At 44.1% G+C, this 18,996-nt stretch overlaps 1 protein-coding gene across 1 annotated transcript; it reads right to left on the minus strand.

The window, feature by feature from the left end:
• Positions 1 to 4,160: 4,160 nt before the first annotated feature.
• UTP6 (UTP6 small subunit processome component) lies at positions 4,161 to 18,996 on the minus strand. The gene is made up of 19 exons (XM_082492140.1): positions 18,894 to 18,996; positions 18,693 to 18,777; positions 18,035 to 18,076; positions 17,856 to 17,948; positions 17,149 to 17,196; positions 16,281 to 16,344; positions 15,586 to 15,704; positions 14,897 to 14,974; positions 14,391 to 14,472; positions 13,095 to 13,176; positions 12,236 to 12,417; positions 11,296 to 11,375; positions 10,552 to 10,629; positions 10,201 to 10,380; positions 9,407 to 9,487; positions 5,411 to 5,520; positions 5,257 to 5,323; positions 4,894 to 4,966; positions 4,161 to 4,342 (listed from the first exon to the last, which is right to left on the minus strand). The coding sequence occupies exons 1-19, from the start codon at positions 18,983 to 18,985 to the stop codon at positions 4,185 to 4,187; spliced, it is 1,794 nt and encodes a 597-aa protein (XP_082348266.1). The 5' UTR covers positions 18,986 to 18,996; the 3' UTR covers positions 4,161 to 4,184.

Here is an 18,996-nt window from a genome sequence, read left to right on the forward strand (position 1 = left end):
AGATACACTACTGAGACCTAGCTTCTCCAGAGAAACTCAATACACACATACAATTCTTCTCCTTACCATTCCACTCCCTAAGAATTCAATTGCTCAAGCAAGAGTTTCATGTGAACTTCACAATGCTGCCTTTAAATCCTGTATTTGACAACAAAATTATGCATTACTAATCTATGAGGTCAAGAATAACAAAAAAAATGCTTCCCAAAATAGAACATGGAGTTATTTAAACACATTCTCCTGCAAATCACCTACCTCACATCACATACTAATCAAAACTCAAATGAAACACAAGTAAATTTGTACTCACCATAAGGATTACATTCAGAGTCCTCCAATTCTTTATCCCAGTCCTCCTCCGCTTCATACACAGAAGCAGTCTGCAGCTCTGGAAAAGTTATAGCCTCAGGCATACCAGCGACTTCACCATCTAAGTCTTCCAGGTCAGGACGTATATGAACACAGTCAACAGGAGAGCCACTGACATCATTTTCATTGTGAGAAATATCAGAGAATTCACTTTCTTCAGACTCACTATCAAGAACATTCGGAATATTCTTCAGCAAACATTCTAAAAACAATAGAAAGACCCAACAAAGATACTTAGGAATTAAACAGGAACAATTACATTCTCAGCATTCAATAATTCAGCCAGGTATATGAATGCATTTTGTGACTACCAATCAAATTATAATATATGCAATTCCTTACATATGTAATAACATGACAGTGCTGCTTCAGGTGCTTGGGAACATCAGACATAGGTTTGCATCACAACATTAGCCCAAGCCAGGATTTTCCACAGATTCTTGTTGGAAAATAACTCTTTAAACTAGGGCACAGGACCCAGAAGTCTTGTTTCACCACATTCACCTGTTGATATTTTTAAAAAATAGGTATGTTGAAAAAACACAGCTCTAGTTTACAAAAGAAAAAAAAAAAAAGATTTTTTTGTAGTATTGACTAATTACTCTTGCACCTAGGCACACACAAATATCTACATGGAAATAATTCAGTGCAGAAACTGGAGAGACATTTCCCATGCATCACCAAAGAATTTTAAGCATATTTCCTCAAGCAGAGTGTAAGTTTCATTACTTGCTATCTGCTTTGTTTTGCTCTAATAGTTTAGGCTTACCTTTTCTGGGCTTCCAGATCATAGTTTCTCTCCTATTAGGAAGCTGTTCCTCCTCAAAGCTTGCAGACCCAATAGCAACAGCCATCACCTACAAGACAGTTTCAAAGAATCTAGTAGCACCTTTCATTGATTCCTCCAATGAGGCTCACACCAACTTCTGCTGCATTTGGGTGTTTCTGAGCCCTTGAGCCTGACCTGTTTGTTTGTCCCCTTGATGAATCAGAGGTTTTAAACAAGACAGGCTTTCACTTCACAAAGCAAATCTGCCGAGCGATGGCTCATCCTGCTGCTGCCATCAGTCACCCCAGGCAGCGGCCCACGCAGAACAGCCTGTCTCCTCAACCACGGCCATAATCCTGCTGCCACCATTTTGGGAACGGGTCCTGAAACTGCCCCAAAATGCCCCCGTTTGTCAACAGCAGCTGACTGTGAAAGCTGCAGAGGTAACAAAGACATAAGGAGTGGAACAAGTACAAGCACCAAAGGGCACGAACCAACCAACCTTGGGGGGCCCGACACGCCACAGGGACAGGTGAGGGACAAGCCCTCCAGCAGCCCTGAGGAGCTGGAGACAGATGGCGGACATGCAGCTGGGGCACAGAAGCTAACACCTCAACTGGTTTCACAGTCACCAGAAGGTGAGAAAAGGGCGAGTGCATTATCCCCACCACTTCCACTACAACAAGGATGACTCTGCTAAAGGGCTGCCCCTGCCAAGAGCAGTGGGTACAGACAGCTGGGCTCCCAGGAGCCCCAACAGCCGAGCCGGGCAGGCCAGAGCCTGCCGGGAGGGCCCTGACAGGGGCCACGGCCGGCGAACGAGGGCACAGCACCGCGTACTTCGGCCAACCCTGCACCGGCAGGCCCCGCTGCCTCCGCTGCCCGCCCAGGCCGTGCGGGGGAAGCCAGCCTGCCCTCCCCCCCGCCCCGCAGGAGCCCACCACACCTGCCGAGGCGGCGGTGCCACCAGCCGCGCCATGCCGGCCGGTGCTGAGGGAGCGTCCGGGCGCGCAGCCGCGGGGCCGGGCGTGAGGAGACGTTGATCTGCCCGTCCCTGCCCGCCTTATTGCCGGAGCCGCTCGGCCCCTCAGCGCTCGGCCCCTCAGCGCCCGGCCCAGCAGCGCCTGCGCCCGACGCGGGCGGTCTCCGGGGAAGGGCGGCTGCTGCTGCTGCACCCGGTGGCCGTAATGGCTGTGCCTCGGTGCCCGGGGGCGCCGCGGGAGCCTCCAACCCATCCGCGGGGCAAGCGGCGGCTTCTCCCGCCTCAGCCTCGGGCGGGCAGCGCGGCGGCTTCTCCCGCCGCCCGCCTCCCTCACGGCCCCGCGCGCTCTACGGGCGCGTAACGCAGAACTTCTCTCACCGTGTCCGGGCGGAGAGGAAAACCGTCCCACGTGAGGACAGAAATAAGCAATTAAAACACCCGGAGAAAAAAGGCGGAGAAATGCAGACGTAAGAGCTGTAAGAAAACACCTTTACACTCAAAGTTGTGAATAAAACACATCAATACCTCACCGGGCTCTGGGGCTTTTTAATCTCGCCAAAAGACAACAGTTTCTGTTCGGCCTCGTGCTAGAGGGGGGAGCGCCGGTACCGGGCAGATGGGGCAGGCGCTCGGTTAACACGCAGGCCCGTCGCCAAACCCGCCTTTAGGAAACACCCATTGCTCAAAGGCGCTGCAGGGACGGGAGTGGGAAAGGTCTGCAAGGAACCGGACCAGGTGAAGGAAAAGGGCCCACTTTCCAAAACAGTTGTGTTATAAGCTTTGCTGCACTTAAAAACACCACCCACCCCACCCCCCCAAAAAAAAAAAAAAAAAAAATCACAAACAAACAAACAAAAAAATCCCCCAAACCCAGACTTAGCACTTAAAAGCTTTTTGTTGTGCAACTGAAAAAGCAAGACAAGTGATTCAGGGGAGGGAGTAACATCAAAGGGCAGACAGGATAGGAGTGATTACTGCGTGGGGAGCTCAATGCCAGAGACCAGACAGCGCAGAAGTACTGGGGAGACAAGATGGCCTGGCTAAAAGCAGGATGTACTTCAGAAACCACACAAGGAGGAATCTTAACAGGCTGTTGCTCCAAACTTTGTTTCCAGCTAGTCAAAAGTTACTGGAATTCATTGTTTGAGAGAAGCTGCAGCTTCTACTTGTGTAAAAATGTTTCTCTGTATTGTCACTACATCATCATTCAGTCACTGGGAAATCAGATAAAGGAACTATTGCTGCATGTTCCTATACTTCCCCTAGGCGTGCTGTATCGGTCTGATAGCATTTATGCTGATTTAATGGGTTTGACATGGGAAAACGCAGCTCTGCAAACAGCCAACAGCACTGTCTTAAACCAACCATTACCCATTTTTCAGGCATTGTGGACAGAAAGTTGAAGCATAGATCAGAACTTTCTACTGTCACATCAGGACCATTTGTAACAGATCTCAGCTCCCCTCTACATTTCATAGACACTCTCAGAATTACAGCTGAGGATACAAACACTAAGCAAGGCGGTTTCAGAGGTTGTTTTGGTTTTTTTTGTTATGTGGGTGGGGTTTTTTTCTTCCCAAAAAGAGGATTACAGATGACTTCAAGGCTCGGAAACAATAAATACCATCATTTTACAAATTGTTTCTCCAATGTTCCACTTTTCATTATGCAACTTAGGAAGATACAAAGATCTCCCACAGGTGTAGTTTCCAGGGACGAAGTTGCATTTATGTGCTGTAAATTAGCTTTCCAGAGTGTAAAAGCTGATGCATTATGACTATTCCATATGAATGTTTAGGCTGGAGGAAGAGTTTGCTCTCACAAGTCTCAACAAAGAACACCCTCAGAGATGCCTTTGCTTTCTCCTCTAACTGTGCACTTGTCCCTGGCAGAAGCAGCACTAGAAACAACTGCAGCAGGGACAATGATTCCCCCCCCCCAGTGATTCAAGAATGTAAAGAAGATACACTTTATATGATCTAGGCATACATTTACCTTTGTACAAAGAAGTTTAAAAAAAAGACAACAATCCACACTGTCAACGTTTTAACTATTTATAGTTTTTCATAAATGGCCAGTTTGCAATAAAGTGTATTTGGAAACAAAGTCTTCCACCAGGTCTCCCTGCAACATCTTCATAGCTCGCCAGTGAATGGTCCCACAGTTTTCTGGTTTGCCTCGGGGATGACTTAGCTCCTCTTTGATATAATCCAGCCAGAGATCTTTAAAAGAAAATAGAAGTTCTGTTTAGATTTTGATTCGATATTACTTAACAAACATACCAAACCTAACCTAGATGCTTCCTTGATGTTCATGCAATGAGGCTTACTTTGTGAAACTACAACCCCCTGCCCCTTGAGGGCCAAAAGCCTAGGTTCTGTTCCCAGCTGGAACAGCAATGTCTTAATAAATAATGCAAAAATAATGGAGCTGTTTATTTTCTTAAAAGCAATACTGCAGAAATCTCGATTTAAAAACAAAACAAAACTCCATACTGTTCACAAATCCAAATGAAAGGTGATGTGCATCTCTTACACCAGCCAGTGTCAAAACCTTATTTGCTAGTTCTGCTGAAGCCATTCCACTGTGACCAACAACCCTGAACTGAAAGCGAAGGGTCGCTGCAGTGTCATGCGCTTAATGGCACAGAAGAAATAAGCTCCACTTTGCATGACATCAATTGCAAGGGCAGAACAAACAGCTGCCTTTTGAAATGGATGGAAATAAAAGAGGCAGCACTGAATGAGTAAATACATAAATAAAATCTCCTTACCAGAATCTGTTGAACCAAATTCTCTCAAGGCACGTTCATAGTATTCTCTCAGATGAACCATTTTGCAGGATTCCTAACAAAGGAAGGTATTAAAAGGCCATTTATTTTGTACAGAAGAGAATCTGCAGCTTGATTAGACTCTTACAAAGAAAGAGAGTCATGGTAATTACACACGCACACTGCCAAAGATTAGTTACCATGGAACTTGGTTTTGTGTTACATGCTATGAATCAACTGTAGAAGACAAATATGAACTGATCACAAACTAATGACAGTACTCATAAGCCCTCTGTTTCCTGTTTAAATCAAGTTAAAAGTGTATTTTACAAATACAAGGTCCTAGTTGGATATTCAACAACTTACTTGTTCCTTTTCTATTTGGATCATCTTCCTGAAGAAGTTAAGTGAAAACGGACGATTTTCACACAGGCTGAAGTAAAAACATAAGTAACTTTAGACTTCAAATCTTTTAACATATACCCTACAACAATTGCGTTTGAAGGTTTGTATTTGTTACCTGGTAAAGAGTCTTCTAACTGTCTTATAACCACCATTTCTGTAGGTCCAGTCAAGATACTTTTCTTTCATAGTCACAGATTCAGCATGAGTTGTGGCATGTAAGGATCTCTGCAAGTTTAAAAGGAGAAAAAACAAAAACCAAACCAATCACATAAGCTACAAATAACAGGCAGCAAGGGAGAACAAACCAAATAGTACCTTCTCACTAATTAGGCATCTGACATAAAGCAGATCTCATAAGTCAGACGAAGTACTGGACAAAAAGCATGCCAAATGATGGCTAAAATTTTCACATTTCAGATTTTTCAAATTAAAGTATTAGTTGCAACCTAAAATACATGTCTTGTCCAATATTCATAGAGCTGGCAATTGGCATTACCCTAACATCCTTCATGCAAAGGGTTTCACAGTGCTCTACAAGCAACTGAATTCAAGCTTCTACCTGAAATACGTTTTATGTTGTAAGTGGGGGGCAAGGGAGGGAACAACCAACAACGTGCCAGGCAGAGGAAGTATTTTGCCCTAGGCTATTTAAGAAATTTACAGTGAAACTAAAGTCCCAGTTTTGTTCTGGAGTTTTCTGTAACAAGGTTGATGTCTTCACACAGATTGGAAAATTCTCTTCTGCGTATTCAGACAGACATTTGACAATAGAGTAAAACTTCTAGATCACAAAGTAAAAGAAAAGTAAGAGTCCATCACTAGTTGTGCTTACAAACATCTAAATGTCTTAGAAGCATGGGGACAACATTTGTGCTTATGAGCCTATGTCCAACTGATTTTTGGTAAGAGGTGCAGGCCTCGGTGGAGGCCAGGAGGTGGAAGCCGGAAGGTGGAGGCCAGAGGCCGGAAAGTGCAGGCTGGAGGCCAGAAAGTGGAGGCCGGAAAGTGGAGGCTGGAGGCCGAAAAGTGGAGGCCGAAAAATGGAGGCTGGAGGCCGGAAAGTGGAGGCCGGAAATTGGAGGCTGAAAAGTGGAGGCTGAAAAGTGGAGGCCGAAAAGTGGAGGCCAGAAAGTGGAGACCGAAAAATAGAGGCTGGAGGGTAGAAAGTGGAGGCTGAAAAGTGGAGGCCGAAAAGTGGAGGCCGAAAAGGGGAGGCTGGAGGCCGGAAAGTGGAGGCCGGAAAGTGGAGGCTGAAGGCTAGAAAGTGGAGGCCGGAAAGTGGAGGCCGGAAAGTGGAGGCCAAAAAGTGGAGGCTGGAGGCCGGAAAGTGGAGGCCGGAAAGTGGAGGCTGAAGGCTAGAAAGTGGAGACCGGAAAGTGGAGGCTGAAAAGTGGAGGCTGAAAAGTGGAGGCTGAAAAGTGGAGGCCGAAAAGTGGAGGCTGAAAAGTGGAGGCCGAAAAGGGGAGGCCGAAAAGTGGAGGCCAGAAAGTGGAGGCCGAAAAGTGGAGGCCGGAAAGTGGAGGCTGGAGGCCGGAAAGTGGAGGCCGGAAAGTGGAGGCCAGAAAGTGGAGGCTGAAAAGTGGAGGCCGGAAAGTGGAGGCCGGAAAGTGGAGGCTGGAGGCCGGAAAGTGGAGGCCAGAAAGTGGAGGCCGAAAAGTGGAGGCCGAAAAGTGGAGGCCGAAAAGTGGAGGCCAGAAAGTGGAGGCCGAAAAGTGGAGGCTGGAGGCCGGAAAGTGGAGGCCGAAAAGTGGAGGCCGAAAAGTGGAGGCCGAAAAGTGGAGGCCGAAAAGTGGAGGCCAGAAAGTGGAGGCCAGAAAGTGGAGGCCGAAAAGTGGAGGCCAGAAAATGGAGGCCGGAGGCCGGAAAGTGGAGGCCAGAAAGTGGAGGCTGAAAAGTGGAGGCCGAAAAGTGGAGGCCGAAAAAAGTGGAGGCCGAAAAGTGGAGGCCAGAAAGTGGAGGCCAAAAAGTGGAGGCCGAAAAGTGGAGGCTGAAAAATGGAGGCCAGAAAGTGGAGGCCGAAAAGTGGAGGCCGGAAAGTGGAGGCCAGAAAGTGGAGGCTGGAGGCCGAAAAGTGGAGGCTGAAAAATGGAGGCCAGAAAGTGGAGGCCGAAAAGTGGAGGCCGGAAAGTGGAGGCCGAAAAGTGGAGGCTGAAAAGTGGAGGCCAGAAAGGGGAGGCCGAAAAGTGGAGGCTGGAGGCCGGAAAGTGGAGGCCGGAAAGTGGAGGCCGAAAAGTGGAGGCTGGAGGCCGGAAAGTGGAGGCCGAAAAGTGGAGGCTGGAAAGTGGAGGCTGAAAAGTGGAGGCTGAAAAGTGGAGGCCGAAAAGTGAAGGCTGAAAAATGGAGGCCGAAAAGTGGAGGCCGAAAAGTGGAGGCTGAAAAGTGGAGGCCGAAAAGTGGAGGCTGAAAAGTGGAGGCCGAAAAGTGGAGGCCGGAAAGTGGAGGCCGAAAAGTGGAGGCCGAAAAGTGGAGGCCGAAAAGTGGAGGCTGGAGGCCGGAAAGTGGAGGCCGAAAAGTGGAGGCCGAAAATTGGAGGCCAGAAAGTGGAGGCCAGAAAGTGGAGGCCGAAAAGTGGAGGCCAGAAAGTGGAGGCCAAAAAGTGGAGGCCGGAGTCCGGAAAGTGGAGGCCAGAAAGTGGAGGCCGAAAAGTGGAGGCCAGAAAGTGGAGGCCAAAAAGTGGAGGCTGGAGGCTAGAAAGTGGAGGCTGAAAAGTGGAGGCCAGAAAGCGGAGGCCAGAAAGTGGAGGCCGAAAAGCAGAGGCCGAAAAGCGGAGGCCGAAAAGTGGAGGCCGAAAAGCGGAGGCCAGAAAGCGGAGGCCAAAAAGTGGAGGCCGAAAAGTGGAGGCCGAAAAGTGGAGGCCAGAAAATGGAGGCCGGAGGCCGGAAAGTGGAGGCCAGAAAGTGGAGGCCGAAAAGTGGAGGCCAGAAAATGGAGGCCGGAGGCCGGAAAGTGGAGGCCAGAAAGTGGAGGCCGAAAAGTGGAGGCTGAAAAGTGGAGGCCAAAAAGTGGAGGCCGAAAAGTGGAGGCCGGAAAGTGGAGGCTGGAGGCCGGAAAGTGGAGGCCGGAAAGTGGAGGCCAGAAAGTGGAGGCTGAAAAGTGGAGGCCGGAAAGTGGAGGCCGGAAAGTGGAGGCTGGAGGCCGGAAAGTGGAGGCCAGAAAGTGGAGGCCGAAAAGTGGAGGCCGAAAAGTGGAGGCCAGAAAGTGGAGGCCGAAAAGTGGAGGCTGGAGGCCGGAAAGTGGAGGCCGAAAAGTGGAGGCTGGAAAGTGGAGGCTGAAAAGTGGAGGCTGAAAAGTGGAGGCCGAAAAGTGAAGGCTGAAAAATGGAGGCCGAAAAGTGGAGGCCGAAAAGTGGAGGCTGAAAAGTGGAGGCTGAAAAGTGGAGGCTGAAAAGTGGAGGCCGAAAAGTGGAGGCCGGAAAGTGGAGGCCGAAAAGTGGAGGCCGAAAAGTGGAGGCCGAAAAGTGGAGGCTGGAGGCCGGAAAGTGGAGGCCGAAAAGTGGAGGCCGAAAAGTGGAGGCCAGAAAGTGGAGGCCAGAAAGTGGAGGCCGAAAAGTGGAGGCCAGAAAGTGGAGGCCAAAAAGTGGAGGCCGGAGGCCGGAAAGTGGAGGCCAGAAAGTGGAGGCCGAAAAGTGGAGGCCAGAAAGTGGAGGCCAAAAAGTGGAGGCTGGAGGCTAGAAAGTGGAGGCTGAAAAGTGGAGGCCAGAAAGCGGAGGCCAGAAAGTGGAGGCCGAAAAGCAGAGGCCGAAAAGCGGAGGCCGAAAAGTGGAGGCCGAAAAGCGGAGGCCAGAAAGCGGAGGCCAGAAAGTGGAGGCCGAAAAGTGGAGGCTGGAGGCTAGAAAGTGGAGGCCGAAAAGTGGAGGCTGGAGGCTGAAAAGTGGAGGCCGCAAAGTGGAGGCTGGAAAGTGGAGGCCGAAAAGTGGAGGCCGGAGGCTTGAAAGTGGAGGCCGGAAAGCGGACGCCGGAACACTCACTGTTTTACTTGGAGTTCTTTGATAGCAACATATCCATGAAGGACATGCAGTACAGTGTATTTGTTACATGCTCCGTCCGCACAAACAATTGTTTCTGTTTATTTACATACTGTCATAAAAAGTAGATTTCCGTTAACTAAGTACCTGGTAGAGAGCTTCTGTGTCTTCCTTGCTGTTTGTGCCTTCACTCCATTCCACCCAGAGGGTCCATAATGGCAAAGTGCCCTACAACGCAGCAGATGAATCAAATGATTGAAATATGGTGCCTTTGATTTCAAGAAACAGACAACAACACTTCCACGGGGTTCTGTATTATAGCTGCTGTAAAAAATGTCCTCTAGACATATCTCTTAGAAAGACAACTTCAGACTGCACACTGAAATTATTTCTTCTTTCCTTCCTCACTTACAGGACACATACTACTTAGCTGGACAGCTGCAAGACACGTTGTCAGGGATGAGACACAAGTTCTTTTGTATCAACAAACACTGCAGCACAAAGGTAACTTCTGAGAGCAACAAGGAAGAAAAAAACAATCTCCTCCTTGTTTCCTCTCCTCACTCATTGTACCCAAGGTTTGAAAAGGAACAGTAAAAGAACACATAGCTAATTCAAGACTTGTAATACCACATACGAAAACAACATATCAGGACAGTGAAGAAAAGGAAACACATTTTTCACATAAGACACAAAGAATACCAGCTGACTGCTAGAAGAGTACACAAAATGTCACCTGTGAGCATTCACAGTGAATATTAAGTGAATTTGCAATTCCTTAATGCTCCTGAATGCAATGTGCATGTGAAATGTCAAGTTCTTATTTTTTACCTTAAATAGGGCTAGGGACTTTGAATGCCTTGTAAAGGAAAAGAACCCTCAAATATCAGAGCTTTCCTGTCTAAGACTAATACACGCAAGTCCATAAAACCATCACAAACCTTAGATTTCACGTGCTTAACGGCTTCTTCAAAACACTGGGTCACATCGTCTCTCTTCAGTTGAATCAGCACCTGCAGCCTCATCTGCCACATTTCCACTGACAGGCTGAAGCGCTTAGTTGCAGCTTCTGACACCTCCGTAGCCTCCTCAAAGAGGCTGGACTCCAGTAACAGTTGAAGCTAAAACCCAGCAGATACAGCTCATCACCACAAGAGATTTGTAATACTTTGTTAAAAAGCAAGGCCCTGAAGACAATATTGCCCACCTTCCTATCTACTCAAAATGGCAAAGACAGGCACACAAGCAACGCAGGACAGTCACACAATCTATTTTCCTGTGTCAACTCTTACCCACTGCTTATAGAGAGCTTCTGGCAGCAAACTTGACTCATGGGCTTTGTTGAACACACCCAGTGTCCTCTCCAGCCTCTAGAACAAACAAAGAAGAAATTAAGCGTTATTCCTGCATATACTAGATCCCAGCATTACAAGCCCAGTGGACTAGTGTATCAACATGTCACTGAAATTCACTAAGAGTTACGTATCTAATGCTTTAGGTACCTGCACACATTCCAAGATAAAGGGGAAATTTGAGCATCTGAATTACATCTTTTCCTTAAGGAGCAAAAGAACAACACAGCAACGTTCTTTTACTGTATTAAAAGGGAACCTGCACAGGATGATTAGCTAATTCATTGAGTCATAATTAAGTTCCCACATGCCAGCACCAAACTTTGCTCAGACTTATTTGCAAGAGTCATTTTAATTCATCCTTTTTTTTGAACAAGCACAGGTTTGCAGGGCTGTCAGGGAACATTAAAAGCTTGCACTCTGAACTTCCATGCAAAGAGGTCACCGTACTTTACTGACAAGACTGGTTTATGCCCAAGTTATTCATGTTGAGACAGGCCATATGTGAGCCTGGCAGTAAAAGTGATCCCCTCAGATGAAGACTAAATGATTTTTAATGATAGCCGCAGGCAAGTATTCCTGATAAAATGTCAAAATATATTCGCTCCTTGTCTGATGGGTTACAGAAGTCAGTAAAAATAGGAACGATTGTTACTTGTTACTTATTTGTTAATAAACTTTTACCTGTTGCTTTAATTCTTCACTGTTGGTTTTCCTGTTATATCTCTCTAAGCAAAAAGTGATGTAGCATTTCCACATGTCCTCTGTAGGATCAAAGGCATAATGTCACACTTCATGGAATCACAAGAGTAAGCACAAATATCTGTCTCTAAGGAATATAAAGCATCCAAGCAATAAGTGTTAATGCCAACTTTGTCTTAAAAGGTTGTATTATAAAAGAGGCCCCACATTTCTAACATTAACATTTTAAAATGGCTTCCCAGTATAAGCTGCAGCTGGTAACTCCTTCTAAAGAGCATCTCACACTTAGTTCAGCTGAGGCTTCAGCGCACACTGTCACAATTAACATTCACTGCACTCTCTGCCTGTAGTTTTCAACGGGTCTGCAGGAGTGAAGACACTCACAGGCAGTCAAGAAAATCCTGCTTTGTCTGCCCGACTTCAAAGGCTACGTAAGCACCAAGTTGGAGTCCACTCTGCAGACAGCCCCTTGATCGCCTCCTTTGATAATAATGACAAAGCCAGATGTTGAAGGTGGATATCCACTCCACTGCCAACTCAAAAACATCGCTTACTCACAACTAACCAGCAATATACTTCAGTTCTACAGGTTTCCTTTATTTAGGAAATGTGCTCCATTTACAACTCCCAAGCCTCTATTCATCTGTGGGCTTCAATTCTCCTTATTGGTTAGGTCACATGAATATAATCAAACAAGCAACTAAAAGCACTTTCAGTCAAGCAGCTCCTTCGGGAGCATAAATGCATTGGAAAATAACCCAAATAACACATAAAATAGATCCCAAAAAGGTAGCATCTAAAAACCGCTTGCCTTCTCTTAGGTATGGCACAGCCTGCCAACACCCACTTAAAAACTTTCACAGTATACAGAACACTGAAGTACTAGGCAAAAATTATGTTTAAACGCAGGCAGAACTTTAACCTGTTGGGACTGCTGTCACAGCCTCTTCAAAGACTGCACAGCACCGGTCCTCTCTCTGGGTCATATCAGATACTTTCATCTGTTTTGTGGTGTGTTCTGTGGACGGCAGCGACCCCAGCTCCAGCTCACGACGGGCCATGTAGTCCCACGTAAGAGGATCATCAGCATATTCAGTCTGCAAACTAAACACACCATGTCTGTGATACCCTTCAATCGCCATTCTTCTTTTGCAAGCATGTTTAGAAGGGTTGTTATATTGGTATAGAAATGTACTTAATTTCTAAGCAACAAAATCACAGACAATAGATTTTACTTTTCCACACCAGAAAGACAAAATATTAGTCCAGTTTGGAGTTTCTTTGGTTGTTGGGTTGTTTTTTGGGGTTTTTGTCTGTTTGTTTTTTTAGTATGGATACTCTACAGTAATAGCACGAACTAGACAGGAAGTTTTTGAGATCTTCCTTCCAAGAGAGGAACAACTGGAAAAACTAAAGAGGCAAAAGAACCACAAAGTACACTAGGAAAATCCACAGTTCCTGCAGTAAATTTATGGAAACAAAGTGTAGTAATTATTCTGTGACAACCGTATTTTATCTACGTTTTTCTTAGCAACTTCTCAAAGCCTTTTCTGAAGTTGTATACAAGTATCCTTTTCTAAAGAGCATGCTTGCCTCATGTTTCATTTTTCTTAGAGGATTTGCCTTCGGCCTTAACCATTCTATTTCCCTAGAGGAACAGCAGTTTGCTGTTAACCTGTCAACCCACTATATCTTAGAGAAGTTATGAGTACATGCTTCGTAAAAAAGAAAACAAAATTTAAGAATCCCCACCAAAACCACAACACAGAGCCACACCTCACCTTTCAAGAATTTCTTTTTGCAAATCTTGGGTAAAATCAAAGAGCTTTGCAATAGAAAGCACAGCCAGATGGAACTCAACACCTACATTTCAAGAGGAGAAAAAAAAACTATCAAGTGGAGCATTACATCCATTGCACACTTTGCATTTCCGTATCTTTGCAAGCTTTTATCGAGACATGGGTAACATTTAAGTGCATAGATAGATACCCTTTCCTTTTCTTTAAGTCTCAGTGTTCCACCCATATGATAAGCCATATGTTAAATGTTGATTCCCTGACTATATTCTTCATGACTTCATGTTATCCAGTTACAAAAAAAGGCCGTGAGAGGCAGGACGTTCCAGACTTCAAAGTGATAAACTAGTCCTGTCCTGACATGCTTACAGATCTTTCCAGGTTGGTTCCACTTGCAAATTTAATCAGGACCTCCTCTACTCCTTCATTTGACTCTGCCATGAAAACACAGAAGGCTCCACACTTGGTACAGACCTCTCCAAAGCTGAACACAGATATGTCAATGAATTCTATCCTTCCATCTTGTACCTCTGGAACATCTGTGAGAATGCCAAGTGACATGACTTGACCTAATTAGTTCACTGCAAATCCCTATCAGTCATTACGTGCCTCCTCATTTTTAGGTACTTACAAATCATTTGCATGCCTATTTATTCCAGTATTTATCCAGGAATTTAAATTAAGCCATCTCATTCTATAATTTCTTCTAACGTCCTTTTTCCCCTTTTACTTTTCAATGCTGTTACTATATTTTGTCCGTTGTCTTCCAAAATATCCCCATCTATCATGGTTTCTCAAAGATATCTGCTACTACTTTGCAGTTATTTTACCCACTTTTCTCAATAAAATAGGTACATTTTACCAAGTCTGGTTAATTTAAAATCATCTAACCTGTTTTATTATTAGTCTGAATTGTTACTTATTTGTCACTAGTGCTAGCTGATTAATTGTGATCTAATGTTCAGTACACAACAAAGCAAAAAAGCTGCGTAATTCTGAAGTGTCCTCCCAAAACAAACACTTCAGCCCAAAAGCTGTTTTACTGGAAGAGGTGTCAGCCTGCAGAATAGTTATGAAATCAGAACTATCAGCACTATTATTTTATACTTTTGCCTTTTATACTAGGCATGACCTAGGTTCTACTGAAGAAATGGTACAGTTGAAAAAAAAAAAAGATCTTAGCATGTGCGCTAGAACTAAGTCTATCTATATTACCTGCTGGATTGCTGAGTTAAAGGTGAGAAGTTTTCTATTGAATAAGTACAAGAAATGTTAAATCACCTTTAATCTTCTGAGCAGCATCCCTGTAGATTATGCGAGCCATTTCCCCATTGAGAATCTCTTCAGAATAATTGAATTCCTCCTGCAATATCAAGGATAATATCACTGAAAAAATGGCTTTCCTTTCTCTGCTACCATTTTTGTAAACATGGAAAAAGCACCACAATAAGATATTAATTTTCTTTTATCTAACTCTCATTTTTATCCAATTTGCATAAGTAAACTATCAAGAAATAAGAAATAGTAAGTTTAACAACTCCTTTGCAGAAATTACTATTTACTTTCAAACTGGGGGATGTAACAAAAGACTTTACAAACGTAAAGAAAAATCAACGTATGAAGTATTTGAACTGAGCATCAGCCAACACTTGAAAAGCTTAACACAGGCACAGGACATGAACAAAACCTTTCTCTAAGCTATTCTCAAACCATGATCCCTTGAAACTATGCACTCAAGTTTATGATACGCAAGCAGACTATCTCTGAAGTAAGTTTAGCTGACCTACCAAGTCCATCTTTGCTTGTTCAAATTCTTTCTTTTCCTTCCTCTGTTTTTCAGCATTCATCAGCTCCATTCTGAAATACTGCAAGAGAAAGAATAAAATGAAATTATTGTGGGGGTAGGGATAAATCATAAAACATCGAAGTCCACAAACGTAGTAACACAAGCTCTGAGAAACTACAAATCAGGACTTTGCCAACATCCCACACGTGCCTACATGAGAGCCTTTGTTTTTAAAGGTTTGTGAATATAACTATCTGCCCTACATATTTACTCCTGAAATTTTCCACATGTAGAAATTACCACTTTCTAGTAATTCTTTAAACCTTAACTTGTCCTCAAAGAAAACCCTGTTCCCTACCAAAGGGTAAGGAAGCCAGACCAAATCCAAAGAACTATGTCCTAGCAAGGCTTACAGTACTTTAAAAGGGAATTCTGACACATTTGTCAACAAACAGTGCAAAACCCTCACTTTGCATACATAAATACAGTATTTCCTAAATAATTGAAAAATGCTACAAGTATAAAGCAAATTTTTCTTTCTTTTTTTTTTTTTTTTTTAAAATATATTTTTGATAACATTTCCCCACTGACTGGGGAACAATTTTTTTTCCAGTTTTCTCAGACTGATCTGAGAAATATGCTGGACTGATTTGCTCTGATTGATCAAATAACTGGTCGCAGAAAACTCACTTCTTGATAAAGTTTTGAGCACTCTGGATGGAAGCGCAAAGCACGAAGGAACAAGTGCCTAGCACTTTCTGATGAGAGTCGTGTTTCCATTTCCCATTTTGCTGCCATAATCCACAGTGCTACAACAGAAGACACAAATAAATTCATTTTAAAGCAAAGCAAGTGACTGGTCATGAGAACCCATTTTGAAACTACTCCCCAGGATGCACATGTTCTTGTTTGATGTAATCACCCCAACATAATCCATGAGCTCAGCAATGGAATAAGACTGATTATCTCCCGTGTAAAACAAGTTAAAGGACAGACCTAAGCAGCTAAGCAGATCCAGGAAGTTTAATCTAGTATAGCTACAGATCCAATGACATACAATGATGCCAAAAGCCAAAAAGCATCCATGATCAAAAGCCAAAAAGCATCCATGAGTATTCAAGATATCCTACCTCTGAAACATTTACCTAGTCCCCAATCTACCTAGGAAACGGTCATTCAGACCATGGGGAGTCCTACTTCACATCATCTTTTGATTGCTCAGCACAATCCCTGTCAGACCTCTTCTCTCTGAAGTAGCCACAAGGCAAAGAAGAGAGTAGAAACTTTTACCCCAATAGCTTGAACTGAGATCTACAAGAACTTAAACCAACACTATACAATCTATATTGAGTCATTTATGCAGCTGTTGCTATTGTTTTATTTACCTGGTTTATTGGGATGAATGGCCAACATGGAAGAAAACACCTTACTAAGCTGATGTTTCGCATTCTGTAAAAGAGGAAGTTTTGTTTTACCTGCTCTAGTACCGAACTGAACCACCATCACCAAAGTTTCATTATGAGAGGTTTCAAATTGTAATGCAATTGTACTGAAAAAGACACTTCTCTGATACTTTGCCTTCAGTAGAAAGTTTCTCATGTTCATTCAATACTGATCAGCTTTCAAATATTACCAGACTAGATTACCATAATTAATTCAAACCTTTCTGAAGTACATTGCTAACACAAATCTTGCTTAAGACACAAACCCATAGTCTGACTGACCACTTTTGAGGGAAAGAATGCATTTTTCTTTGACCATTTGCATTACTATGATGAGGTCACCTTCTTCAGTACAGAAATGACAACTGAATGCTAATAATAATGTAAAGACTTGCACAAGTTTACAAAGTACAGAATTGCCAGAATTACACTTTTCAGCATAGCCACTGTAAGAAATGTTTGGAACAAAATCACAATTCACAGACAGGTGATGCATTAATTCCAGAGAATACAACCAGTATTATGATTCTCCCAAACCAAATGGTACTTCAGATTCAATGCAATCAGCCTCACCTTTCCCACCTGCAAGCATCAAATTTTATACTAATTCATACTGAGTCAAATTCCATACTTACACACATCATTGAAGATCCCTGGAAGCTCCAATAATACTATCAAAATTATTTCAAGAATACAGCATATGGCAGTGAAGTTTGTACCCCTGTCTTGTAATTCAAGTTCCAGGTGCCCAATTAAACACCAATCCAGTATCTCAACTCAGGTAAGAAAGATTAGTGTTTTGAAAACTCACCCACTGCTTGCAAAATGCAACATGTGAAAGCCAAAGCTGGACATCTTCCTGTTGGAAATGTGAGAGGGAGAGAATTAACCTTACGGTAAGGTGAGCATCAAAATCACTTGCACATTGACAAGCAAACAATACGTCCTTGGTATGACAACTTGGCATGCAGAGAGAAGAGATTTTGAATCCCAAATTCCCTCTTTTTTTTTCCACCCAGACCTTCAAATTCCTGCAAAACACCTGAAGAAAACCAACCCTTCCATCTCAAAACACACCCTCGCAGCCTCTCCAGTCAAATCTGCATTACACTGAACTCAATAGAGAGCTCACTGTAATGGTTCCTTAGGCACCTCATTTACGTTTTACCATTAAATGTATCAAGACAATCGTTTCCTAAAGCAGCTGAAAGTTGTTTTCATTCTGTTTCTAGTACCTGCAAGCTGAAAGACTAAACTTACATGGCAATACTTGTTTCAAGATAGTTGGAAGACTAAAGACTCAAAAAGGATGTAATATTGTTTGCATAAAAAAAAAATCTATCTGACATGAAAGATTTGTTTCTAGGCTACTGCTAACTGTAAGACCAAATATCCACTTAAGTTTTTCTATTACATTCTTCTGTATTATTACAAATATTTGGTGGCAGCAATATCTAGATAAATTTTACATACCAAAAGGGCATTTTTCAACCTATCAGTACAAATAAAGAAACTTACTTTCCATTTTCCTGTAGCACGGTTGAAGAGGCTATGGACTCTATGCAGAATAGAGTTCTCAATTTCATCCTTCTTAAATGAATAACCAATGCGCTAGGAGGAAAAAAGTAGTATTCATTTTATTGCAATAGAAAATTTGACATAAAGTATTTTGCACTCTAAATAATTGACAAACTTACTGCTCTTCTTTTCTTGATCAGTTCCAGCAGATTAATTTCATACTAGAATAGGGAGAAAAAAAAATTAAAAGCAAATAAGGAGACAAATAACAGTAATGAAAAAAATTACAGATCAAGTTTTTTATAGCTAATCAAGTGGACAATAAAAATTACATCCAAGAAAACATACAAAACAATTTTTTTTCTAGATCGCCACATTTCTAAGGCTGACTGAAAGTAAGTTTGAGTATTTGTATCACACGTGGCATTTCAGACTTGAGCTACTTAGCACTCCACATATTCCTTGAATCGTAATACACAAGCCAAACTTCTAACACCACAAAAAATTACACACTTAGCTACAATTTGCATAGCATATCAAGGAACTGGGGGTCTCTGCATCCCTGGAAGGAGAATAAACTATAGGAAAAACAGTAAAAAAGAAGACTCTCTCATCCTAAACTCAGGCAGCAACTCCTGGCCATACTTCACGCTCTGGTGTGTGTCAATAAGGAGTGTGTGCCCATGAACCGCTCAGGAGTGAACACCGCGGGCCCGGTGAGGAGGGGCCTCGAGAGCCCGCCCGTTTCCTACGCGGGTCACTACAGAATCGGGTCCCTTCTAACGGAGCCGGCTCTGCAACGCGAGTCAGCGCGCTCTGCTCATCCATAAAGCCTACCTGAATATAATTAATAAAATCTTCCTTCCGAAGCGCTCTCCGCTGTATTTTGTACTCCAGAGCCGAGGCCCTCCTCAGGACGGCCCTGCGGGAAGGGGAAATCAGCGAGCGGACCGAGCCCGGCCGCGCGGCCTGCGCTCCCCGCTCCCCGCCCCTCGCCGAGCACCCGGTCCCGCCTCCGCGGCCTCCCTCTCGCCTCACCGGATCTCCTTCCGCGTGAACAGCCCGACCCGCTCCAGCTGTTCCAGCTCCGGGACGCGGTCCTCCAACCGCTGCTCGATGCGCTCCGCCATGGCGGCGCCCA

The sequence above is a fragment of the Vanellus vanellus genome, assembly GCF_965231255.1.
Source record: "Vanellus vanellus genome assembly, chromosome: 17".
Taxonomy (NCBI): domain Eukaryota; kingdom Metazoa; phylum Chordata; class Aves; order Charadriiformes; family Charadriidae; genus Vanellus; species Vanellus vanellus.

Excerpts from the sequence above, each read along its gene's own strand:
- UTP6 (XM_082492140.1), bottom strand. The coding sequence starts at position 18,985 with ATGGCGGAGCGCATCGAGCAGCGGTTGGAGGACCGCGTCCCGGAGCTG. Across the intron at positions 16,345-17,148 it reads TTGCATTTTGCAAGCAGTGG|AATGCGAAACATCAGCTTAG; the intron begins GTGAGTTTTCAA and ends CCTCTTTTACAG. Across the intron at positions 13,177-14,390 it reads TGCTGCTCAGAAGATTAAAG|GTGTTGAGTTCCATCTGGCT; the intron begins GTGATTTAACAT and ends CTTGAAATGTAG.